The sequence below is a fragment of the Lissotriton vulgaris genome, chromosome 8, assembly GCF_964263255.1.
Source record: "Lissotriton vulgaris chromosome 8, aLisVul1.2, whole genome shotgun sequence".
Classification (NCBI taxonomy): domain Eukaryota; kingdom Metazoa; phylum Chordata; class Amphibia; order Caudata; family Salamandridae; genus Lissotriton; species Lissotriton vulgaris.
Window position 1 is genome coordinate 1,362,187,108 of NC_141696.1, and position 27,273 is coordinate 1,362,214,380.

At 44.1% G+C, this 27,273-nt stretch overlaps 1 protein-coding gene across 2 annotated transcripts in view; it reads left to right on the top strand.

Annotated features, from left to right (window-relative positions):
* The window catches only part of SLC36A4 (solute carrier family 36 member 4), a 1,006,806-nt gene that overhangs the window by 480,355 nt on the left and 499,178 nt on the right, over positions 1-27,273 (top strand). For both annotated transcript variants that reach the window (XM_086935317.1, XM_086935318.1), the window contains exon 11: positions 11,625-11,794. In XM_086935317.1, the coding sequence (XP_086791443.1) occupies positions 11,625-11,794 (170 nt within the window). The remainder of the gene's footprint in view (positions 1-11,624; positions 11,795-27,273) is intronic.

The window sequence follows — 27,273 nt, forward strand, 5'->3', positions numbered from 1 at the left end:
GAGACTGTGCTATACAGAGCATAACAGGCCAACAACCCACTGAGTCAGCCAACCTTCATAACTGCAGCCACGTATTATGTGGAGGGCTTTGATTTTCTCTGATCGGTTTACAAAACAATAACATGCAAAGAACCACTGTGGGCCTCGTTAAGAGGTGCTCAAAGTTTGACGTTGGAGATACCGGGGCCAGAATTATTGATTCCAGTTGGTATTTTTCCCACCAAAATCCAGGCATCAGGAATTGCTTGCCCCAGAATGGGAAATAGCATGTGGGCCCATTTCTGCATCAATCGATCAATCGTTGACACTTGTAAAGCGCGCTACATACCCGTAGGGTCTCAAGGCGCTGGGGGGGGGGGGTGCCGCTACTGCTCGAACAGCCAGGTCTTCAGCTTCTTCCTGAAGGAGAGGTGGTCTTGGGTCAGGCGCAGGTCGGTCGGGAGGGAGTTCCAGGTCTTGGCGGCCAGGTAGGAGAAGGACCTTCCTCCTGTAGTCGCTCTTCGGATGCGGGGGACGGCGGCGAGGGCGTGGTTGGCTGATCGGAGGTGGCGTTTGGGAGCGTAGAAGTTGACTCGGCTGTTGAGGTAGCTCGGGCCTTGGTCGTGTAGGGCTTTGTGTGCGTGGGTGAGGAGGCGGAAGGTGATTCTTTTGTTGACGGGGAGCCAGTGAAGGTCTCTCAGATGTTCGGAGATGTGGCTGGTTCGTGGGATGTCGAGGATGAGTCTGGCTGAGGCGTTCTGGATCCGCTGGAGTCTCTTCTGGAGCTTGGCGGTGGTACCGGCGTAGAGTGCGTTGCCGTAGTCCAGTCGGCTGGTGACGAGGGCCTGGGTGACGGTCTTCCTGGTCTCGGTGGGGATCCACCAGAAGATCTTCCTTAGCATGCGTAGGATGTTGAAGCACGCCGAGGAGACGTTGTTGACCTGCCTGGTCATGGAGAGGGAGGAGTCCAGGATGACGCCCAGGTTTCGTGCATGGTCTGTCAGTTTGGGTGCGGTGCCCAGGGCGGGAGGCCACCAGGAGTCGTCCCAGGCGGAGGGTGAGGAGCCCAGGATGAGGACCTCCGTCTTGTCCGAGTTCAGTTTCAGGCGGCTGGTCGTCATCCACTCGGCTACCTCTTTCATCCCTTCGTGCAGGTTGGCTCTGGCGGCGGCGGGGTCGTTGGTCAGGGAGAGGATCAGCTGGGTGTCGTCGGCGTAGGAGATTATGCTGAGGTTGTGTTTGCGTACGATGGCCGCGAGGGGGCTCATGTAGACGTTGAAGAGGGTGGGGCTCAGAGATGATCCTTGGGGGACGCCGCAGATGACTTCGGAGGCCTCTGACTTGTACGGTGGTAGGCGGACTCTCTGTGTTCTTCCGTCGAGGAAGGAGACGATCCATTCCAGCGCCTTGTCCTGGATGCCGATGTTGCTGAGGCGCCGTACTAGGGTGCGGTGGCAGACCGTGTCGAATGCCGCGGAGAGGTCTAGGAGGATGAGGGCCGCTGTTTCTCCATTGTCCATCAGGGCTCGGATGTCATCGGTGGCGGCGATGAGGGCGGTTTCTGTGCTGTGGTTGGCTCGGAAGCCGGACTGTGAGGGGTCGAGGGATCCGTTCGTCTCGAGGAAGGCGGCCATCTGCTTGTTGACGGTCTTCTCGATGACTTTGGCTGGAAACGGGAGGAGCGAAATGGGGCGGTAATTCTTGAGTTCGGTGGGGTCCGCTGTGGGTTTTTTGAGAAGAGCGCTGAGTTCGGCGTGCTTCCAGCTCTCGGGGAAGGTGGCGGTGTCGAAGGATGTGTTGATGATGTCTCGCAGGTGGGGTGCGATGACAGCGTCGGCCTTGTTGAAGACGTGGTGAGGGCAGGGGTCGGTCGGTGATCCGGAGTGGATGGAGTTCATCGTGCGGATGGTGTCTTCGGTGCTGATCGGAGTCCAGGCGTGGAGGGTGGTGGTGGGGGGTGGTTGTTCGGTCATGGTGTGCGTTGGTTGGTTGTTGAAGCTGTTGTGTATGTCCGCGATCTTGTTGTGGAAGTATGAAGCGAGGGAGTTGCAGAGGTCTTGCGATGGGGTGATGTCGTTGTTTCCTGCGCTGGGGTTGGAGAGCTCTTTCACGATGTTGAAGAGTTCCTTGCCGTTGTGTGCGTTGTTGTCCAACCGGTCCTTGAAAGCTGTTTTCATGCGCATCCATGTTACCCACATAGCAGACCCTTTTCTTATCTCATTATCCACCTGTTTCGAGCAGGAGACAAGGGGTGGTGGGAGTGTCGGCAACTGTGGCAGACTTTCTGGTGGTTGGATGGAGCAGTTGGGTTGCAGCGACTAAGTTTGGGCTAAAATGGTCCATGTTCCCGCAGCCCTATCTCTAGAGCTGTAGATGGTTTTATGAGATACGGACACTCAGCTGTTTAACACCGGGTCACTTATGATCAGGGAGCAATCAACATAAAAGCAGAGCACTTGGGTTCCAATGGGCAGTATGAGACACTTGTCTCCTTTAGTGAGTAATGCCCCACGGGTGGCAGACACCAGCGCCAGGCTGGGCCACAGACTACAAGACTTAGCTTGTATTCCTTATACTTTTGTGTTCTCAGCAGTGTTCACTCTTTTCTGGACTTCCAACCTGTTTTTGTTCCACTTACATCATCAACCTCCACTAACTCCTAACATGATTTTTATTTCTAACAAAGTCCTCAGATGCAGATCCTAGACAAAATACTTTGGCACAATATAAAACAAAGAATTACATAAATATAAACATAATTGTAGGAAAATAGGTTATTAGTAGGTGGGGGTATCCACCCTCAGCTAGTAATATTCTCACAATCACCTAATGGGTCCGGTCAAGTCTCAATAAATAATTCCTTTCTCAACCTATGATAGATTAGCAAGCGAGCAGTCAGGCTTAACTTAAGAGACAGATTTGTTTGAAGTGTTTAATACCACTAAGACAATAAATAAGTAAAAGACAAACACAATAAAAATCAAACCCCAATTTATAAAAATAGAGAATAATTATTTTTATTTGAAACAACACCAAAACAGCACACATCAATTGAAGGGAACTGGAGAAATTAATTTTTAAAGAATAAATGTAATATTGTGCATTCTAGCACCAAAAAGCATAAAACACTTGCGGCTATCTGGTTTAGCTGGACCTGGACAAAGTCAAAGTTTTAGGCCGACTGCAATGGAATGTGGGTCGGATAAGCAGAGGGCTAGGTCCCGCTCACAAGATTCCCTTCAGACTTAGTCTTTTTCTTCGAGCTTTTCTCTTGACGACGAGTCTTTGGGTCCCTCAGATCTGGAGTTTGATTCAATAATGGCAGCCTACTGTAGCACAATGTCTGGGTGAGCCTCTAGTAGTCTTTGTGATCGACATCAACAGCGAGGAGCCCTAATGTTTTGAGGGGAACAAACCGGCGCGGAAAGGCTGATTCGCGAGTTGAAGACTGCGGCTTGACTCTCGACATTGAGCTGGTCTCCTACTGGAGCTTTACTGCAAAACTGCAGAAAGTTGCCAGACTTAAGATCTTGTTATTTCTGAGTTCATTTGGGGAAATAAGTGGCCACAAGCTCAGTCCAAGGGTTCAGAGACTCTCGATTGCCTCTTGGGGGATAGGATTCAAATCTCACAATGCGCCTGCAAAGTTCAGGAGAAATAGAATTGCAGCTGGTCGGATGGGGTGATCCTCTCTTTGGGATTTAAGGTGACTTGTAGATCTGTTGTACCTGTTGCTGATCAGGGAGTCCACTCCTTTTCCTTTGAGTCAGGCAGGGTTATTTCTTTGTGGAGCCATTAAAGTGCAGCAAGTGCAGTTGCTTTAAGGACAAGCCTTCTTTGGTGCAGGTCAAAGGTCCAGCAGAGCAGTCCTTATTCTTATTTTGTTCCAGCCAGAGTTCTGAGGAGCTCCTGGACCTCTCCCATATTTATTCTCCATTCTTGACTAGCAAAAGTGGGGACACCCTAACAAATAGGGATAAAGTTGCCTCCCTCTGCTATGACCACTTTCTGCGTAGTGTGGCACATTTTTGACCCAGAATGCATTGTTCCCACAAAAATCAAAATGGAAGAAATCTCATGTGGGTTGTGTGTGTGTGTGTGTTGTGTGTGTCTGTGTTTGTGTCTTGGTCTGTCTGTCTCCCCACCAAAAGGTGTAGCTAACAACTCCCTATGCTCCCCTTCCAGTGCCCCTCCTTATCGAATTAGGGCGGCTCCCATCTGGCTGGGTATCAAGGAAGTGGGGACTCGCCTGGGTCCTATGATGTCTGTTCTCCCTCCTTTGAAGTCCATCTTATCTCAATAGCACCCTTCCTCTCCCTGGCTTCTCCAGGAAGCAAATATCCTCCCACTAAATGGCTGTATGTTATGAGCTCCAGGCCTCTTCATACTTACTCAGGGAGCAGCTTCACTCAGGCTGTCAAAGGCTGACCAATCAGAAAAGGCTGATACAAGGCCGCTTTAGGTATACCCAGGATAGTAAGTTCTAAAACTACTTTCCTGTAATAGTTATGATAAATCCCACCTTGGCAAGGTGTTGGATTTATTGGAACCATTATTTTGATATTTTGAATGCAATTACTAACTATCCTCAAGAAAAGATGGACTTTATTAAGTTTAATAAAGCCTTCCCATGTTAGCCTGTGGGGCTAGCAGCACTACAATAGGGAAAAAACGACTTTGGCTCTTTTTCCTTACCAGGGCATAAAAAACATATTTTGTATTTTCCCTGCTTTTTATAACCATGCACCCTACCCTTAAGGCCTATATAAGGTATAAAAATGTAGTTATGGGCTATGGAAGTACTTTTAATTTTAAAGTCTAATTTGGACATTTTATTATAAAACCAGCCTGCAAGGCATTCCTGGCTTTGAAATGACACCAGACACCACAGCAGTGCACACTTGAGTGCATCAGTCCACTAGGGTCTCTAACCCTACATGCCATACCATATACTTGGGACTTACAGGTAGGTTGTCTTGGCCAAGAATTATATCAATTACCATATATCTTTAGCGGACAGAGCACTGTCCCCTGGCCTGGTTAGCAGAGCCCAGGGTACCTTCGGAGTCAGTAACTATTAGACCTGGCACCATTGGCATGGGTCTCCCGTCTTTTTTTTGACGGATTGTCTCCTCTGTTTTTTGATGTTTGCTGGTTTAGACGCTTTAGGCACTGCACCACTGTCGTCCAGTGCGCAGTACAAGTGCTCCCTGAGTAAAGTAATGTTAATTTGTGAGTTCCTGATTGGTGTATTTGATTTACTGTCAGACCCTCGTATTGTGCACAAGGGGTGCCCGGGGCTTGTAATTCAAAGGCTACTGGTGGGCTTTCAGCGCCGGTTGTGCCACCCACCGGAGTAGCTCGTAAAGTATGACTCTGGCCTGCCACCGCAGAGCGCCTTACGCAGCCTGTGCCACTGTGTGACTCTGCAAATGCAACCACTCGCTGGTCTGTGAACCTCCCCTCTGTGACATGTTAGTCACCCCTACAGAAGGCCTTCGGGCAGGGTGCGTTGTATGTAGGAGGCAGGTCATGCCCTGAAGTGTGTGCTGCGAACTGATAGTGAATTACACCCGAGCAAGTTTTTCACTATTGCAAGGCTACCTGTTCCCGGTAGGCCAGACTGGGCACTTTCGATTGCAGAACCCTATAATCCTAACGGACCCAAGGAACCAGGTAGAGAATCGAGTTTAGTATGCCTGAACTCAGAATGATAAGATGCATCTTTTAGGAAAGTTGATTTTAACATTCTGTGTTTGAAAATACCCCTTTTAGAAAGACGGTATTTTCTTCCCTGCCCATCCAGTCTGCTTCTGCTAGCGTGTGTATTGTGTGTCTGAGTTTGCGAGTGACAGGGCTGGGGGGACTCCAGGAGGTAGGGCGTGACAGCACTAGGCTGATCGTCCTGAGAGTGGTGGGGAGGAGTAGGTACCTGGGTCTGAAAAGAGCTGGGCCATCTCCCACAACGGCGGCTCCACCCCCCAGGGGGAGTCTGAAGAGCCAGGTCCACCCTGACAAAGGAAGAGGACACGCACTGGCGGAATGCACCTGAAACTGGTTCTGACCAGGCAAAGGGCCCTCTGCCATCAGAGGACAAAGTATTTATGAGTATAAATACTGGGGCCCGGACCCCTGATCTTTAGGATCACTTTGGGAACGAACAAGACGACCCTCTGCCGAGGAAGAGCTCCCGGAGACCACAGGAGTTGTCCCCTCTGCCAGAGCACTATAGTGGGTTGGCCTGTGGTGGTGTCTCTCGTGCCAAGGAGACGTAGAAAGGACCAAGGAAGAAACTTTCATCATCTTGCCAAACATTCTCCAAGGGCTAGAGCGAGCTAGCCTCCTGTTTAAAGACGCAGGGATACCAACGACTTCCCCTCTTCTGTTTGAGGGGTGCTGGAACTGTGGTTTCAGCTGCTACAGAGGAACTCTGCAACTCCATTCAGCTAACGACGCCGCTTCCTGCAATGATACAGTGAGTGCTGCTCCGACTCGCCCCATAGACCAACGCCTGCCGCTGTACTACAGCTGACTCCGAGATCATCATCTGGAGGGAGCCGATCATCAACAAGAGTGACCGAACACTTATTGACTCAAAGACATCAGCAACGACCTGTGGTGCTGGCACTGCCTTAACTTCACCTCCTCTCCGGTAAGACCCGAAGCAGCCCCATGTCTGCATCTGCATTCCAGGCCCCGCCACATCACTTTCCCCTGAAGGAAGGAACCGACGTTACCATGTGCCACACGACATAGCAGTTCCCTGACGCAGGGAAGAGCCTTTTTGTTTTTCTGGAGATACGGCCCCGTGAGAGTCCAGGTGTGACTCCGGGACCGATGCTGCGCTCCTGGCAGGTGGCCTGTACCCCGAGAACTCTGTTGTGCGTTGAAGTGATAACTCCAATTAGGGTTATCTGTTGCCAGAGACACTTGAAGCTAAAGCCTACTTTTGAGCAACCGTAAAGTTTATTCGTACTGTGGATTTTTTGTCGTTAAGGTCTTGTGATAAATATATAAAGCTTACTTATTTTTGATACATCCCGGTGTGGTGTCCGTTTGTAGTGGTTCATCTATATTACTGTATGTGTTCACAAACTGCCTCTGAGATAAGCCTGTCTTCTTGTGCCAAGCTACCAATGGGGTCAGCAGGGGTTATCTTCAGCGTGTAACTCCTTTGCCCTGACATGGACGAAGGGTCCCTATTTGACAAAGGTGCATTCCGTTGCCAACTAGAGACTCTGGGTTCTAACAGTAACCATCAGCATCAATAAAAAAATTGGGTTGATCAGGGCAAAAAGGATGACTTTCCTGCAATAATTCCCTGTATTTGCAATGACTGCCTGTGCATATGATCCCCTTCATTAGGTTGAGCCTACCAGTCAGCCCAGGCTGTCTAGTTGTGAAAGACATATTGTACACTTATCCAGAACATACAGGAGCTTGCAGCGCTACCCAATGTTTACCATTGGTTGTCTTTACTGTTCCTCATTTGCTTGCTTCTTGTGTCATAGTTTTCAATTTTGTGTTTATCCCTTCCTTGGAGGATAGCCTCTTTATCGTCTCTCTGATTGGGTGGCTTTTATGCTTCCACTACTTTCTTTTAGGGAATTTCTTTTTTCTTTTTGTATAAACACTCATAGAGATTGCATGTGTTTGTCAGTTCTCTGCCCCGTGTACTGTTCTGCCCTCCTCGCCCATGTGCTACCCTCCCCCAACCGACATCACTCATGTTACACTCTCTCACCTCAGAGTGCTTCTTACCCAAACCCCACACCCACCAAAACCCCACCAACTCCTACAGTCTCTTATTATGTTAAAGAAAGCAATTAAAGCTCATTGCGACCAGCACTTAATTGAAGAAACGGTCCAGATATTTATTGATAAGACACTGACATGGGATGTATGACGTTAGAACGCATACATTGACAACGCGTACCTTTACAACGCGTTCGTAACAACGAAAGTTGTTACCACGCATTGCGCTGGGGGGCGCAAAATTGATTCATTTAATTTACTATTCCAACACCAGTCCCCGTGGATAGCACATGCACTTTAGTACTGAACAGCAGTGGTAAAGTGCCCTGATTCATAAAAACAACAAAAAGAGGTCAGAAAAAATACCGGAGGAATGCAAAAAGGTGACCCTGCAAAAAGGGCTAAGTCCAACAGTCCCCCTGAGTCCTCTTCTTTACCCTATTCCCGTCAGCCCCTGCAAGGACAGAGGCCTCGGACTCATCCTGGATCTCTGTCTCAAACCTCTTCATTTGGCAGGACAAGTTCTAATGCAGTCCTAGAGCCAAGTTTTCTCAGACTCTCAAACTGCTTCTCCTTGCTCACAGGCTTTATCTCAAATTCACTGTGGATCGTAGCACTTTCAGTTTTTGGTCCTGCCGTTTTGCCTATCTTCCCCACAAATGTACACTGAAATGCTGGTTGTGGTGATGGCTTCACTCAGGACGTCCATTCTTGATAACTAGCTGGTGAAGCCAGTGGCTACTGTGCTGGTATGAGACCATTTTCTCACATTTTAGTGTATCAGCCTAATTCTCTGGGGGGCTAAACAACTGTGGGGCAGCTGGGCAGTATCGCCTGTTGTCCCTGAAATTTCTGGAACCAGATATAACTGTAATCTCGCGGAGTACTGAAGAACTCCTTGTTAGGTTTTCACTGTCAGGCCACAGTGAGAGAAAACAGTCAGGATTTACTCTTGAAAAGTGGTGTGGGGTATAATCTTAAGATAGTGTGGCATTTGAATGGTGCACATTGATTGCAATACCCAGCTAGTTTTGTAACTCTAAAGCAAGCACAAGGTTGTTATTCATGTTAGAAGGTTCAATACCATAAAAATGTTTATGGCTTTACAGTAAGGTATGTTTAGCACTTATAATATTCCCGCATCCTGGATCCTCCAGATGTGCATTAGCAGTATGTTCACTCTAGTAGCATTTGCAGTGCAATGGGCAAACTAGCAGTTTCTGGCGTGCTCATGAGAAACAAAGTTCTACCTAGGCTTTTTAGTACAGTCTAATGGTTCTTCTTAGAGAACGGTATGTGTATTTGTGTTTCTATGCGATCACTGAATTCTGGCATGTGTATTTGCAGTCAGTGGTGTGATGAAACTTGAGGGAGCCCCCCTGCAAAGTACATGAAGGGCCTCCCCACCCCATAGACCCAGTCATGAACTCTCAGGCCAGGGGCCTGTTACCCTTGCACAGTGCCAGAGGACTACATTGAACCACGAGGGCCTGCGGGGGCTAATGTTATGCCACTGTTTGCAGTCCTTCAGCTTGTGGTCATGAAACACTGGGTGTAGTGGGACTGTCAATTGGACAGATGAGTGGTTGTGGTCCTTGTGTGCTAGTGCACAAGGCAATATGGAACAACAAAAGGGTCTGTTGTCAAAGTAGGTGATGTAATCTTTAGAGTCTTATGCAACAGCACTATGGGGGGGCCACAGAGTGTATGCAGCAAGGTCTGCCGTCTTACAGTCCCCAGACAATAGGAAAGTGTGTCTCGGGTGCGAGGAGAACCTCAAGCAAGCGGCATAACAACCATGGTTCACTGCAAAGGCTACTTTAGCTCTTCAGTTTTGCTCCTGGCGGCATAACACACAGAAATTCCTTCATCTTTTACCTTTGAAGACAATCAGCAAAAGTCAAGGCTTTGCTGTCAGCCTTGTTTATCCCAGTTTTGGGGTGGACAAAGAAAACGGGTCCTTCGTCTTGGACAACTCCATGCTAAGTCAGGAGTCCTACAAATCTGCAGATGGCCTTATGGTTCTTGAAATTTAAGGCAGGTTCTCAGAACACAAGGAAGCCTCTCTCCTTCTCCTTCAGATCGCAGCAGCAGCAAGTCATTTCTAGAGTCCTTTGAGCCTGAACCTGACTCCATTGGTGGTCTGACTTTGTCCTTCCTCAAGCGTTGGTGCAGAGTTCCTGCTTGAAATCAAAGATACACACAAGGAGATGATGGACGGAGCGCTGAAACTTTTCAGACACTCCCCCCTAGTCACAGATCTGGGTTGAACCCATCATCGTTCCTTAGCTCATTTCGCCACCCCAGTTCAGACACAGCTATATCCAAATCAGTCTTGTCCCTGTGCCTCATGGGAACAGTCCAGCCCGAACTGCCAAGCCATGTCTTCCCTGGACCAGAAACAAGCATCCTGGGACCGGTTTCCGGCTCACAGCCCTCATCAGCCAGGCCAGCTGGAATCCAGTGGCAAAGTGAGCAAGGAACCCCCGTCTGGGCATACCCTGCAAACTTAGTGAGAACAAAGCAAACACAAGGAGATGATGGACGGAGCGCTGAAACTTTTCAGATACTCACCCCCAGTCACAGATCAGGGTTAAATCCATCATCGTTCTTTAGCTCACTTTGCCACCCCAGTTCGTACACTGCTATATGCAAATCAGGTTTGAAAATATGGGTGTTCCTGTGCCTTGAAATGTGTGCAGCGATTAGGTTGAGCTGCCTTACAAGAGGTCTAGCCCTCTTCGGAGAATAAGGCATTTAACTTTGACTCTGTTGCATTTTTCATTTTAGGACATTTTATTGGAATTTGATGTGGTAACCCCAGCACAAGCAGCAACGAATCACAGTTTGTTACTCTTGGAGGAAGTATACAATAGGTTCATAGCCCTGAGAAGAAGGTAATACACCAAAGCAGACATCAAACCATGCATAGGTACATGGCAAGGACTACCAACCATAACATCAAGCGAACTGTGACTTTGAGGCGCGAAGAAAAACAACTTGTACTAACACGTATAACTGTGTTGTGGCCTGTATCTTGCCAGGTTGCTGACCCTTTAATGTTGCGGCGTCATCAGCTGGAATCTGGGGTGTCTGGGATTCTACCTGGCAGACAGTAGAAGGGAAGATACGAGACTGATATGCTATAACTTAACTAGCTGGAGGTAGATGCCAATAAACTCTTGAACTAACAAGTGTCTGAGTACTTTTTGTCAAATAGATTACTAACTTTAGTGATAGAAGGGGAAGGAACAGGCTCATAGTGCAAGCAGGCAGAGCGAAGAGGAAGAGCTGAAGGTAAGGAAGCTAGATAGGGTGGCTATCGTAGGCAGTAATCTGATTGAATAGGAGCATTTTTACTAAAATATTGAATTTACCAGTGAGTAAAATTTATATTTTTCCTTTCAAAGGTACTGACACTGACCAGGCAGTCTACTTATTTCGCAATGAAGCTTGGCAAACATAGTCAATAAATATAATTTAATCTAGATATATATTTATTTATTTATTTATTACCTGTATCTGGGTTTGTTCATTTACATCACCCTGCAAGAGTAACCCTTGACTGTTCAACTCAGTTATTCGCTTAAAGCCCAAGCGTAAAAAGGCAGTACTTGGCACTTCAGTGCGCTTTCAGTAGGACCGAGTTTGTGGGGATCCAGTAATAAGATGCAATAGTGTGAACAGGTACAACTTTTATTGTAAAATAAAATGCTGCTCCATTACAGAGCTCTAAACTGTATGTTTATGAATTGTTGTTCTACATAATGATGTAATATCTATACACTCGGAAGGTGATAAATACTGCCAAACTATAATAAAAGAATGAACCCATTGTAAGGCATGACTGCAAATGTAATGCTTTTGTTAAATGCTTTTGTTTTAAAAAGGCTGTACCAGTTGGTGAAAGTTCTGTATTCCTTCGGGATTTTCGTCACCTACGCAATCCAGTTCTACGTGCCAGCAGAGATCATCCTTCCCCCTCTAGTATCAAAGGTCCAGAAGAAGTGGAGGCTGCCCTGTGAGCTCTGTGTGAGGTCACTTCTAGTCTGCATGACCTGTAAGTAACTATTCCTCTCAGAATCAATTCAGCCTACTTTGGGGAAAGTGATAACTGTGAAGATTGATTATGTCTTAAAAAGGCTAAGTACAAGGGCCTGTCGATAATCAATGATCATTTAGATGAAGAATATATGTTTGTAGATGCATTCCCCTTCAATCGCTTGGCTGCAGCCATCTGGAAAACTGGAATTGAACTCGCGAATGCAATAGTGTGCCAATTTTAAAGAGGTCTGGCCCGCCTCTGAATTGCATTTGTAATGGTAGATTATCATTTGCTGGTTGAACATCACTTGGCTAGACTTTATTACCCAGGGGGCTCCATTTTTATTTTAATAAGGATTTTTCTATAAAATTGTTAAGTTGCACAAGGTTCCTGAAAGTTGGATATTTTAAACCGTGTTGCCATTGTCATGCCTCTCAATTAATTTTCTGAATATGTTCAAAGTTCCTGTCTCAATCAGAGGCGTAGCTAGGCGCACTGCCACCCGGGGCAGTCCTTAAGTTTACGGCCTGGGTGGAGGTAAGAGCGGAGGAGTGTGGCGTCCGACTGATGAATTGGGGGGGCGACGGACGAGTTGTTCTTAGGGCCGGGAGGAGGGTGGTAGTCAACAGACACGGATCCCGCCCTCCCGCTGCCCCCTAAAACAGTGCCCACCCAGCTACACCACTGCTCTAAATCTATTGAGACCCCTATTTTCTGCATCCAGAAGAGGGACAGAGGTGGAGATACTGGCAATGAAGTGGTGGGATTCCACCTTTGACCTTGTTAGCTGGCAGCCAAACATAATGCATGTTAGAATCTGGCAGCTGTACTTGCTGCCAAATGTTTCAAAAAGGGGGTGGGGTCGCACACCACTCACTCACCAGCGGGATCGCCCCTAAGGACTATGGTCAGTGTAGTTTTGTATTCCGCGATGTATCTTTCTTCGCCATCCCTGGACACGTGTTTCGGGGTATTTACCCCTCATCAGCAGGGAATAGGCCATCTTCTTATCTTCTGGGGTTGCCGGTGGCTGCCAAATATTGCCAGGTCAAGTACCACACGGGCGCGCGGGTGCGGGGTCCCAGGCTCGTCAGCCCGCTTAAATATTTCAAAAAGGGGGTGGGGTCGCACACCACTCACTCACCAGCGGGATCGCCCCTAAGGACTATGGTCAGTGTAGTTTTGTATTCCGCGATGTATCTTTCTTCGCCATCCCTGGACACGTGTTTCGGGGTATTTACCCCTCATCAGCAGGGAATAGGCCATCTTCTTATCTTCTGGGGTTGCCGGTGGCTGCCAAATATTGCCAGGTCAAGTACCACACGGGCGCGCGGGTGCGGGGTCCCAGGCTCGTCAGCCCGCTTAAATATTTCAAAAAGGGGGTGGGGTCGCACACCACTCACTCACCAGCGGGATCGCCCCTAAGGACTATGGTCAGTGTAGTTTTGTATTCCGCGATGTATCTTTCTTCGCCATCCCTGGACACGTGTTTCGGGGTATTTACCCCTCATCAGCAGGGAATAGGCCATCTTCTTATCTTCTGGGGTTGCCGGTGGCTGCCAAATATTGCCAGGTCAAGTACCACACGGGCGCGCGGGTGTGGGGTCCCAGGCTCGTCAGCCCGCTTAAATATTTCAAAAAGGGGGTGGGGTCGCACACCACTCACTCACCAGCGGGATCGCCCCTAAGGACTATGGTCAGTGTAGTTTTGTATTCCGCGATGTATCTTTCTTCGCCATCCCTGGACACGTGTTTCGGGGTATTTACCCCTCATCAGCAGGGAATAGGCCATCTTCTTATCTTCTGGGGTTGCCGGTGGCTGCCAAATATTGCCAGGTCAAGTACCACACGGGCGCGCGGGTGCGGGGTCCCAGGCTCGTCAGCCCGCTTAAATATTTCAAAAAGGGGGTGGGGTCGCACACCACTCACTCACCAGCGGGATCGCCCCTAAGGACTATGGTCAGTGTAGTTTTGTATTCCGCGATGTATCTTTCTTCGCCATCCCTGGACACGTGTTTCGGGGTATTTACCCCTCATCAGCAGGGAATAGGCCATCTTCTTATCTTCTGGGGTTGCCGGTGGCTGCCAAATATTGCCAGGTCAAGTACCACACGGGCGCGTGGGTGCGGGGTCCCAGGCTCGTCAGCCCGCTTAAATATTTCAAAAAGGGGGTGGGGTCGCACACCACTCACTCACCAGCGGGTGCTGCCAAATGTTAACATGTCTTGGGTGGGAGGAAGGATGGTGGTGGGTTGTCAGTCTGGCCTGCTGTTTCACACCCCAGGTCTTAGGGAGTCCCTACCATTCCTCCCTGTTTTCTAGCTGTATGTGGCAAGACACAGAGAGTCCCCAGGGACCCCCTAAGGGATAATGGTAATCGTTAGGATTATTTTCCTTTGGCTGTTCAAAGACTCCCAACAAAAAGAGAATTACGTGCCAGTACTACCCATAGTCATGGTACCAGTGAGCAAATGCAAATGATACCCCTTTTGTTGGGTGGTGGGACCCGGGAAGGTATCCCTGGATATTGTCATTGTTCCATGGGCCATGTAAAAATTATGGGGATCCCACCTCCAGTACCATGCATCCAGCTGTGGGGCTGCGGGTTCAGCATTGATGGAAGCGGTGCCTCTGGAAGATGGAAGGTCCCTTGAAGAGAGCCTCACACTCTTCAGACTCAAAACCATGAATGGCTTACAGGTTTATGTTCTTTATAGAAAGAAGTATGCAGATGCAATGAGCACAGTGTGTGTCTTGCAAAAGTGGTGAGGCTGACTGAAAATGAATCCTTTGCTTTGAATGTGTAGGGAATGCTTAAAGATTGGAAGGAATTGTATTATCTTTGCCTGGGCATGACTTATACTCCTTTGTTTGCAAGAGGAAGGCACGATTTCAATGTTTTGTTTTAGGCAGTAGTTGAGTTTATCATGAAGAGAAGCGTGATACACACGGTCAGGATTCAATTCTTGAATGGTGTTCATTTTTATGTTGTTTGTAACATGTGACAAATGATTTTAGGAACTAGCTCCAGTAGATGTCTGGTCAGAATGAGAACATGGTTATCCTATTTGCATTGCAACCTTTATTTCTTCGTTGACTGAGTACTTGCTGGGGCAATCGCCATATTTATTGATTTATTTCTATTAGTTTGTGTTTTTCAGAGAACCAAACAGTTTTCATGAGCAATGTTGGGGGGTGGGAAGGAGCACGGTTAGAACTGGGTAAGAGCAACGTTAGCAATAAACATAATGAATACAGGAAACTCAATGGGACAGTGTACTGCATTGTTTTAGCGCCCTCTGCGCCTTCTACTAAATAAAAAAATACAATATATAATAAAAAATGCAGACCCAGACTTCTCATTCGTGATCAGATTGCTTACACAGCCTTGCTACTAGGTGGGGACAATAACTGTTTTTCTTGTCCTGGAAAGATTTTTTTGTTTGTTTACGAAGACTTACAAGGTGAAAGTCGAGAGTGGGACCCCACGAAAATGTATTGACTGTGGCCCCTCTGACTACAGGCTGGGTATATCCCCACTACATCACCCTATCACCACATATCCTCCACTAGACTTTATGGCATTATATTGTCAAAGGGAAATAATGATAAAATAGTTACGATTAAGTATATTTAATTAAAAACAGAGTAAGCATAACTTAAATTCGCTATTAAAAGGGGTGTTCCCGGGTTGATGTAATGCCCTACTATAGCAGGTGATGTTGAAGAATATGGTAAATTAACATGGAACTAGGCTTCTCATCTCATTGAGCCCCTAAATCAGTTTTTTTTTCATTTTCCTGAAATCCTGGGCCGGTGGATGGAGGTGCTTGGGGAAGACCAAACTCTTATCTTTCACAAACAAAACAAGATGCCAGTACTGATAAGTATAATTTCACAAAGGCTACTAACCACCACAAATCTGCACTAAAAATCAGAGATGGGGATATACTATTCAATAGTTTTTTTATTCAAAAAGATTTTTTCAACATATATATCAATGTTACACTTTGTTTATATATACACAAAGGAACTTTATAAAGACACGTGGGGCAGAGGGATATTGGTCAGGCATTCAACCATTTATTCTAAATTCATGCATATCACAGGCATTCGACATATATATATACTTGGGGAAAGGTGGGAAAGGATGGGGAAAAAAGGGAAATTTAAGAACAAATACCAATGTCTACAATTATTTACAAAAACAAATTTTGTCTGTTTCATCAGTACATTCTTATATTTCTGTGGACCAATTAAAGTTTGAAACTAATGGTATAAAGTAATGTACAACACTGTGCTCGGGATTCAAAGAAATGGTAGCCACGAGCATTTGTAGACCAATTGGATGGAGCCTACGCGTTTCGAATCCCGCTGTAGTCGTGGGGGATTCTCATCAGGGCTTGGACAAGTCCTTTACTGTAATGGAAAAACTCTCGAGAGTCCACGTGTTAAGCCGCTGTGTTTTTAGCATACAAAGGAAACTACCCTTAAAATCTATGTCCTTAGGTTAAAGCGGGTGCTGCCTATAAATGTAGAAGGGACTATGCGAAGACCTTGTGGTCACATATTCCACCGTATATTGTTGAGTAACCGCGAGGCGAGGATCTTCCTTTTCTATAAAGTGCGTTGTCTTATACTCCGACATAGTCTTTTTATTTTACTCAGCGGGGTGGCAGAAATCAAATTGCCCGGACTAAAGTGGAGGAACAGTTCCTCGGTTCTCCTATAAAGAGATTACATAAATCAATCGGTTCGTCTGATTCAAGCCTCTGTCGAAGGGTTAATTTAAACCGCAGAGGAAGGTGATAAGCATTCACGGAAATCGAGCGCTGAAGTGGCGTCTCAGATAGCACTGTTCTTTCGCGCATGGGTAGACAAGAGACACCAAACTCTTATCTGTCCTGAGTGGTTTTATGTTCACTTTTTGTATTTAAGGGAGTATTTGAGTTCTTCACTTGTATCCCTTATTGTTACTCCCTATTCTGAAGTACATTTATCGTTCTATTTCAAAGTACGAAATAAATCTTTTAAATACAATATCGCTGACAGATCAGTGCCAAATCATGATCAATACACCATGCCACCACTGGTGACAAAAATGGTAGCTTAACAAAGGCACAATGAATATATAAATGGTAAAGAGTTTCGGTTTTCCGTTGGTATACTCAGTAGCGGCTTCTACTTAACAACAGTGGGGGGCGGGTCACAGGGTTTAGGGAACAAAGAAAAAAAAAATGCCTTTGTGCTGCACCCTCTTCCAGGACTCCAGGGGCAGGTACAGGAAGTACCCAGGCTTCCAGACTTCCCTAGCCAAATACGATACTTATGATATCAGCGTTGTCATTGTTCTGAATGCTGTGGTTCGGCTCTCAGAGAGGGAGTGGAAACCTGGGCTTGTTCTCCACTCAGGCTGTGCAACACAGCCCGGTGGAGAACATGCTAAGTGTGCGTGACTGTTTGGCTGGCCCAAGACGGCCGGCCAGATTGTCATGCGCACTTACAGAGCCCGACCCCGTCCCACCCCACCCCATACCTGCTGAGCAAGGACAGATTAATAAAATTATAATAACAATGCATTATTATCATTTATTTTTATTTTTCACCTGCTCACAGAGCAGTGCAGTGACGCTTCTCCGCCTTAGAGGAGAAGCCGTCCCTGGGTATACTCTTAAACATTTCTGAATAGATTTTCATTGAAACATTTCTGTTTAGTTAGACATCTGAATTGATTCTTCGTGTGGTGTATACACATGCCTTTGTTGAATCTATGCTTCACTTGTGCAGATTATGGGCCCTGTCATCTAAAGGACCACTGGAATTGTTAATTTAAGGCTAGCCTCTGACACAGCTTTTAGCTGACTGGTTTCTTACATAGATGAAGTGTTGGAGTAGTGGTGTTTTACCACCGTAGGCAGTGGCAAAGGGTGGTTTGTCATTTTGTCATTGGAAGTTTAAATGAATCTGCTGATTTTAGTTAGAAATGTAGCAGCATTTGTTGACATTTCAAAAGTAAACAACAGAACACTGCACAATGACATAGCACAAAGCAAATTAAAAGCATAGGGCTAAAGACAACAAAATAGCCTCCAAAGAATGCAACACAACAACCACAGTCAACATGACAGCATTACAATGCAATATCTCAGGATTAAAATACAGCCGCCCAAAAAAACACATCACCTCCACAATAAAATGCAACACAAGAAATACGCCATTCTGGCCACACCTTACCACCTCCACAATCTGCTTTCATAATGCAATGGTAAAGGGAATTTGCAACAAACTCCGACTGACTTTCCACCAAGGTTCATATTAGCGCCAGTCTGGCCCAAACTGTAAGTTGAGTGATTGATATTAACTGCTACACTAACAAAAGTAGTTTACCGCGCTTTAGGGGACTTTCACTCCCCCCCAACAGTTCTTAGCACACTGGATCAAAAAAAGAATGGTGGAATTACCTGGTCGCCGTTTTCATTTGAAACCAGTCCCAGTTTCATTGTGCATTTAAGAGCTTTGCTCTTTTTAATGTTAAAAAATCCATTTTCAGGTAAATGAAATATGCAGCTGAGGCTGCTTCTGAAATCTAGATGTTTGATCAGCCTCTTTCTGCCATTCATGCCTCAGCTGAGCAGAGGGTTCTGGGTTAATTCGGAGGTAATGACATTTAAGCGCTGCAAGGTAAATACATTTCTGTCAGCGATAAAGAGCTGCTGTATGATTCTATTATGAAAGTTTTACCTCAAGGACCTGTTTAGATCACCCTGGAACACAGTTTCAGAAAAAGAACTGGAATAGCTTCCTAATAATCTCCAGCAGGCATTGCTATACTTAGAATTGCTTCGCTGAATATATTGTTTTTAAGCACATAAAAGATATTTGACGGCTACATTTCATTTAAAGAACATTTTGAAATGAGAACTTCAGCATGGAGTTTGAGCATTCTTTTGCATATTTCTATTATGAGTGATAGAAAGTTTGAAAGAAGTCAATCTTAGAGCACGGTTGCCATTAGCATGGACACTTCTGTCTCAAAATGGATTCCAGAGAAAATTATATATTGGAATTACAGTCATCGAACAGTATAATTTAACTATTAGAATAGAGGAAAGATGTACTTTACTATCCCAGTCGAAATACAGACCTGCATATGTATCAGGACCTTGATATTAACTCAGGCAAATTTCTCATGGTGGAGTTAATGATGGCTAACCTACACTTATATTGACAATATTTTGGAAGTCGATATTATAGTCTTTGTATATGTGCAGGTCGATATTTCGCCTGTGATAAAGTGAAGGACTTCCGAACACAAAGCACAGTTGCTATTGTGAACCTTCTGAAAGTTTATGTCATGTTACTGATTGATTAGGAAGCATTATTGTACTAGTTAACTATCTGATTACCAGTAGCTGACACATATCGCTCTCTGTGTCATCACACTGCAATTCTTTCATAGTGGCTGATGTATCTTTTTTTGATCTGACTTGACAGCGTAGTTGTCTAATAACTTACTGTTACCGCTTCTTTAAAATGCACATGGAATGGGCTCTGTCTCCACCCAGAGGAGTATCACTCTTTCACCTCTTGCTGTTGGCTTATTTGTGACCAGTCCACCTTCAGAGAAGTGCTTCCATTGGACTGTATGAGGGATTGTTTTATATCTGAAAAGCACACTCAGTCATCAGCCTGACAAACTCAACTCTTTATCTCCTTAAAGCAATAAATATTGAAAACAATCTTTTATTGCTACTTTTTACCAAGCATTGGCAAAGCTTATAGGGCAGGATTTAATCTGCTAAATAGCATTTGTGCGTGCAGCACATGTATAGAGCATTTGTATGTGCCTGTTTTTTATTTGCTTTGGCATATTTATACCATACCTGTTGGCTTTGAACTGTTTGTTTAAACCCCTTACTGTAAGGAAGGACTTCAAGGAAGAACCCCCCTTTACAACATCAGCTGCATTGGAGCCCTTTTACCTGTGGTGTGATGAGTTTGCTGGCTGGTACATCACACAGAGTGAGGCAGCAGTCCTGTTTCCTGTATCTGGGAGCTGCAAACTTCGTTTTGTGAATGGGCACATGTGCTGCTGCTTCAACATATTGAGGAAAACTTCCAGAATTGAGGGAGATGGGGGATACTGACCAATTACCGGAATTGGGCAGAAATTAATACTGAACACTCCCTCATTTTTAGGTTTCGCCTGCACAGCACATGCGCTTTGCAATCTCTTGTATTTAATATATCTTAAAAAGGGGTCTTATCAGTTTGCAATAGCCACATTACTGTGTTCATTCGCTTTTGTGTGAAACTTTTGTTTAACTTCACCTGGCTCCACGCATTTACAATGCTTCTACTACAGCTGTTCACACTGTTTAAGCTCCATTCACTGTCGAGATAAGATCTCTTCCCATGGAAAAGGCAGACAGCTTCTAACAGTATGCTGGAATGCTTGCTTTTTATTACTTAGTTGTGTAAAGCAGATGCTTTAGCCTTAGAACGTTAGTGGCATTTCCTATTCATGTCGCAGTTTTTTTCTTTGCACTCTGTAGGCATTATCTGTTTGATTTTTTTCAACTTAATCTGTTTGTTCATTATGAATTTATGATCAAATTCTAAATGTTGTAATAAACAATGCTCATTAAAAATAAAGTTAAAATACAAGAGCAATGCTATATTTTGCTACTGAACAGTCAGCCACAAGTGCAGTTACCTTGCTGACAACAGGGTCATGATTTGAATGGTGCAACAGGTGCATTAGCACCGGGCACACATGTTGTCAGGGCTCCTCTAAACACATACTATTGCTATATTTGACTACTAAACAGGCAGCCAAAATTGCAGTTACCTTGCAGTTAAAAGGGACTTGATTTGAATGGTGAAGCAGGTGCAGTGGCACCGTGGCCAAAAGCTCTACGGACCCCACTGAATCTAGATAATTGCTAAAATTTCAAACTAAGCAGGCAGTCAAAAGTGCAGTTATCCTGCAGACAACAGGGTCATGATTTGAATGGTGCAGCAGGTGCAGTGCCGCCGGTCCCATTTGTTGTCAGAACTCCTCTAAACATAGATAATTGCTATATTTTACCGCTATACATGCAGTCACAATTGCAGTTACCTTGCAACTGAAAGGGGCTTGATTTAAATGGTGCAGCGGGTGCAGTAGCACTGGGGCCAAAGTTGTAATAACTCAAATAAACGCCAAATATTGCTATAGTTTACTATGAAAAAGGCATTCACAAGTGCAGTTCTCTTGCAGGCAACAGGGTCATTATTTGAATAGTGCAGTAGGTATAGTGGCACCAGGCCCAAAATTTGTCAGAACTCCCCTAAACATCTAATATGACTATATTTTACAACTAAACAGCCATTCATAAGTGCAGTTATCTAGCATGCACTAGGGCCATTGTTTCAATAGTGCAGCAGGTGCAGTGGCACTGGGACCTAAAGCTCCAGGATCCCCACTATACACTTAATAGTGGTATGTTTTATTCCTAAACAGGCAATCACAAGTGCAGTTATCTAGCAGGCACTAGGGCCATGAATTGAATGGTGCAGCAGGTGCAGTTGCACCAGTGCCAAAAGTTGTCAAAATTCCTCTAAACACAAAACATTGCTATATTTAACTACATGATAAGCAGTCGCAAGTGTAGTTACCTTGCAGGCACTAGGGTCATGATTTCAATGGTGCAGCAGGTGCAGTGACACCAGGGTCCAAAGCTCTAGGAACCCCTCTAAACACCAAATATTGTAATATTCCATTACTAAACAGGCAGTGACACGTGTAGTTAGGATCATGATTTGAATGGTGCAGTAGGTGCAGTAGCACTGGGTCCAAAAGTTGTCATCACTCCTCTAAATACATAATATTGCTATTAAATCAATTAATTCTATTATTTCTCTTTCATTTCATTTTTCTAATTTTTGCTATTACCATACCAATTGTAATAGCAAATATATTGCATTTTTGTACATAATCAAGTCATAACACTTTAATAGACTTTCTGTAACTTATATTGTACAACTACTCAGCAAGCTACAACTTACAACAAAAACAGCTTATAATTAATCATATAAGCAAAACCTAATGCATTTACCAGTGCTTGTTATGTTTACTGTGTGATTGTGCTTGAACCATTATTGACAAGGAGCAAACCGTCATGCAAAGTAGTTCCTTTCAATGTCAGGGACTACTATGGTTATGCGTGGTTTTTGAGACAAAAAAAATAATTTTGCTTTTGGACATTTTTTACATTGATGAGGGCAAGACAGCTCCCCCGACAAAAACGTTTCACATAAACGAGAAAAATTAGAAAAACAAGCAGTGACAAAGCTAAAAGGGAGAGCAGCCTACAACAGACAAAGTGATATTGGCAATACTTGTTTTATATTGCCTCTGTCAGCACTCAGGAGTGTTTAGCAAACCTATTGGCTCAGATAATGGTCGTTATGCCTGGACTCCTCATGCTGCCCCACGTGGACCCGAATAATTTGTCACGACACACATCAAGTTGTCTAGCATGAACTGTTAACTTTGAACACTTACCGTTGGCCCTATTATTCATTTTTTTACTCATACATAAGATCAGTAGACCCACTTTCATGCACTTCTGTGCATGCACATTCAGAGATAAAGATTTACACCCACTGTTTTTTACTAGCACTTAATAGAATGATGCAGTTGGCATCTTGATTGAAATGTCCCCTAAACAACACCAAATGGAGCTATAGTCCGAGAGACCGAGCACTTTGCAGTAAGATTGCAGTGAAGTACCATGTACGCTTCTGGATGAAATTAAGTCATTTCATTTTTACTTATGCGGGAAGTTTGTATGTGTTTCAATGTCTGGCTTGCCTTTTATACTTCCTTCTGATTATTTTCCCAGTGCATCGCAGTCGGATCACAATATGAGTTCAGGAGCCTAGCTAGAATTGACCCCTTAGTTGCTTCTGTTCCATTCCGATGACGTGTTTAACCATGCTGCAGCAAAGCACATCATGTAGGTGTTGTTGTGCTCTTTGTTACTCAGTACAAAGGTTGAATCTATGACCTCTAGGTATAGTGGTGACATGAAATTCACTGTACCACTAGAGTTGTATGTCTTTCTGTATCACATGTGAACCCAGAATGCACTCTTTGTGTTTTAAATGCAGAGGTATGAGGTTGATTTTCCCTCTGCATTATGTTTTGCGGTGTGACTTCACCATTTTGAAACAGCCACTTGAGATTTTTGTAGTCTGACATGTACTGTGCCTCGAGTTGATGTTTTTATTTTGGTGAAGGGTTGCCAGGCTGAATATTGCTGACCACACAGATGTGCTGACTTCTGTCATGCATCTGGTTTGAAAGTGGTCTTGATGAGTTACTCAGTAAGTTTTTGAAGTAGTTTGGATATTGGGTCATCGTCTTTTCTAACTGCTTCTTTTTTTCTGCTTAACTTTTGGGAAAGGAAAACAGGTCTTTCTGTCATTTCCTGATCGTCTTAAATGCTTTTTTCGTAAAACAAACAGCACTAATGCGCTTCAGTATATGTGTTCAGTTTTGTTTTCCTTTTTAGGTTTCGCCTATACGGCGCTTGTACCGTGCTTATGAAATCTCTTGTAGCAAAATAAGTCTTAAAAGGGACTTAGAGCCTGCCCATTACTTACCTGTGCTTACCAGTTGTTGCCTCCCATGTCACTGTAGTCTCCTTTCTTCCTGTTAGTCAGCACCTCCTCTTGCCTCCTGCTTCCTGCTCGACTTCACGTCTTTGTCCTTGCTGTGGAGCCTGGACCAAGTACTGCTTCCGCGGCCAGTGTCCTTCCACTGGCCATGCACTTGTCACATACTTTTTGTTTCTTTTTTTTTTTTTTCGAGCAACCACATTCTGTTCGTGGCTTGCCCATCCCTACCACAAATTCACTTCCATTGTTGCATGCCATGTTCTCTGCTCACTCACTACATGCCACTTCCCCACCCTGTCGCTAGTTTCCTCCCTCCTAACTGCATCATATCTTGTTTTATATAGTGCAAAGTCCACTGGAAGGACTTGGAGCACTTTACATGACACCAGTTATATTACACAAGGACATTGTGATAATGTGTCCTTTCTCTTTCATATTTCTTGCCTATCTCTTTAAGGTCATAGAACCTATGTTCTGTATTCTTATTTGGAACATGATTTGTACTTGGTCAGTTGACCAAGTGTCCGTTTGGGGCTGAGGTAAATAAACCCACCTACTTGCTTCATGATCTCCAGTTCTTTTATTTATGATCAAGATATCACATTTATTTGGCGACGATTGGAAACAACCTCAACACGACGACAAAGAACCGAACTTCATCTCTCTTCCAGCGGCAGTACGGAAAAGAAGAGAAGCGTTGATTTCACAGCGGCAGTAAACGAAAGGAGATATGTTTTCTCCTTGTAAAAATTACGGTGAGGAGAGCGGAGGGAGGTTAAACTTTTACTTTTAAGAAATTACGGGATATACTTCAAAAAAAGAAAATAATTAAAAGCTTTGCGCGTAAGCTGTGCACGTGAAAGGAGTTTGCTGACGTAAGCGAATGTTCTGCGTTGCAGCTATACGTATTTGACGTTGCGTTTCAGCTGTTTCCCAGACGTTGCGTTCCAGCTGAAAGACATACGTGTGAGGCAATAAGAGAACTCAGACGTTCCGGCTCAAAAAAAGAGTGTGTACGTTCCAATCTACCATTGTTACGCGTTTGCTTGATTAAAGACTCGCTGACCAGTATCTTGAGCATAAAGGAACAAAGACTTTCTTTCTTTTCTGTGACGTAAAAAAAAGAAATACACGCTTTATGTCACATTGATATATTCTAAAAAGGAAAACACTTTGGGAATTAAAATTCTGCATTGTGACTCACCACATTAATTCAAGACAGAAGAGTTTACACTTAAAAGTTCCTATATTTGCTCTACATATAAAAAATAAATTCAGAGAAATAAAAAAGAAGCTCAAGGAAGTTATTTCTCTATAAAAAAAAAGTGATAATATAAATAGTATTGGATTAAAAATGCAGAATGTAACGCAACCAGCTTTTTTCCTAACGAGCCCAGGTGAACCGAATGTTAAGTGGAAAAGATATTTGCAAACTAGGCAAGAGTATGTGGGACAAATGTAAGCACAGAAAGGAAGCATTCACTACTTCTACATTGTCTTGGTGGGGAAGGACAAGATGTTTTGGAACATTTGCCAGATTTAACTCGGCAGAACAAAGAAATTTAAATGAGTATGAGATTGCAATTCTTCAACTGGATCGACATTATTTACCAAGACTCAGCACTATAATGGAGAGGTATCACTTCGGATTAAGGGAACAAAAAAAAGATGAAACGGTAGAAGAATATGTATCATCTCTCAGGAAGTTAGCATCATTGTGCAATTTTGGTCAGACTTTGGATGAAAGAATTGGTGATCAGTTTGTTTTAAGGTGTGTGCATGATAACATTAGGAAAGAACTTTGGCTGAAAGATGAGCCTCCTCTGGAAGAAGTGTTGGTTATTGCAAAACAAGTTGAATACATGACTAAGTGTGTTGGTGAATTAAAGAAAGAGAAAGAGAAACCACCTTGTGCCGATTCAAAAGAAGAAACTAAAGTAGAAGAGATCGTATATCAGATTAAGAAACAAGAGGGTACAGGAGTACAGGAGAAGTAAAATGTTTTTCTAATACCTCAAATCCCAGTCAGGGTAACACATTTTCATGTTTTAGGTGTGGACAATTTAGTCATTTAGCTAATTCACCAATGTGTCCTGCTCTAAAAGTTTTATGTAACTTGTGTGGTAAAAGAAGACATTATGCTAAGTTTTGTAGAACAAAAATGTATAAAGGGAATTATTGTTGGAAAAATATATGTTGCTAAGAAAGGTGATGCATTGTTGGGCTGGCAACATTAACGTCAACCTGGAGTAAAACTTGATCCTAATGCTTCACCACAAGTGCAGATTCAAGAAGTGAGTGATTCTGTTCAAGTCAAGAGTGATTTGTCAAATGTCTTATCAGAACGGTTTCCTAATGTGTTTGAAGAGAGTTTGAGGTGCTTGTGAGGTTACAAACATCATATCAGGTTGAAAGAAAATGCTGTCCCTGATGTGGCAAAAGTGAGGAGGATTCCTTTAATGGAACAAGTAAAAGTCCAAGAGGAAATTGAGAAACTTGTAAAGAATGATATAATTGAGTCGGTTGAGGCCACAGAATGGCTCGCTCCTGTGGTGATTGCTAAGAAACCGACAGGAGAAATTCGTCTATGCATAGACTTGAGGTCTTTAAATAGAGAGGTTGTGGTGGATAGATTTCCTCTTCCAAACATTGATGAGATGGTTGGGACTTTGGAAGGTGCGAAATATTTCACTACTCTTGATCTAGCTTCCGCTTACCATCAGGTGGAGCTAGATGAGCCCTCTCAAGATCTAACTGCCTTCATTACACCCATGGGCACTTTTAAGTTTAAGAGGATACCCTTTGGCCTTGTATCTGCGGCCTCAGTTTTTCAACGAATTATGTCTAAATTTTTGAAGGGGTTGGTAGGTGTTAAATGTTATCAAGATGATTTATTGATTTATGGGAACAATAGTCAGGAACATGATAGACGTGTGTGCTGTGCTGAAACGTTTAAATGAGGCTGGCATGTCTCTTAAAAAAAGTAAGTGTAAGTTTAAGGTAGAAGATGTTAATTATTTAGCACATCGTATTACAGGTGAGGGTGTCTTTCCAAAGAAAGATTTGGTTGAATCTATTGACAAAGTAAAAGAACCTCTTAATAAGGAGTTACTCTCTTTTTTTGGAATGGTTGAATTTTATGGGAAGTTTATTAGTAATTTTGCAGACAAGACACATAATTTGAGGAGGTTGACGGCCAGGAATGTTGTTTTTGATTGCTCCTCTGAGTGCAAGATTGAATTTGTGAGTATCAAAAAAGAGCTTAACAAAGCCCCCTCTCTTCATGCGTTTGTTCCTGGTCTTCCTACATTTTTATTTACTGATGCAAGTGACAAAGTTCTCGGTGCGGTTCTTGTTCAGAAGAAGGATGGAAAAGATTCTCTTATTTGTTGTTCATCAAGATGTCTTAAAGGTTCGGAACTTAATTACTCCGTCATAGAGAAAGAATCTCTTGCAATTTTTGGGGCGTTAAGAAAGTTTAGAAATTTGATTTGGGGTTCTAAAGTGTGCATTCTATCTGATCACAAGCCTTTAAGAGAAGTTTTCTTGAAGAAAGGATTGGATCCTATATCTTCAAGGATCAGAAGATGGGTTGTTTCACTACAGGAATTTGATTTCGAAGTACAGTAGATTCCAGGTGTGGCAAATAGGTCAGCTGATTGTTTATCAAGATTGGTTGATACAGAGAATTTTCTTGAAGATGACTTGAACGAGATGGATGAGTATATCAATGTGTGTGAAGTCACTGAGGGAGCAATAGAGGAGTCTGAGTGGATGAAAAAGTTGGAGAAAGATGAAGAGATCTGTAGAGTTATTTCTTCTTTGAA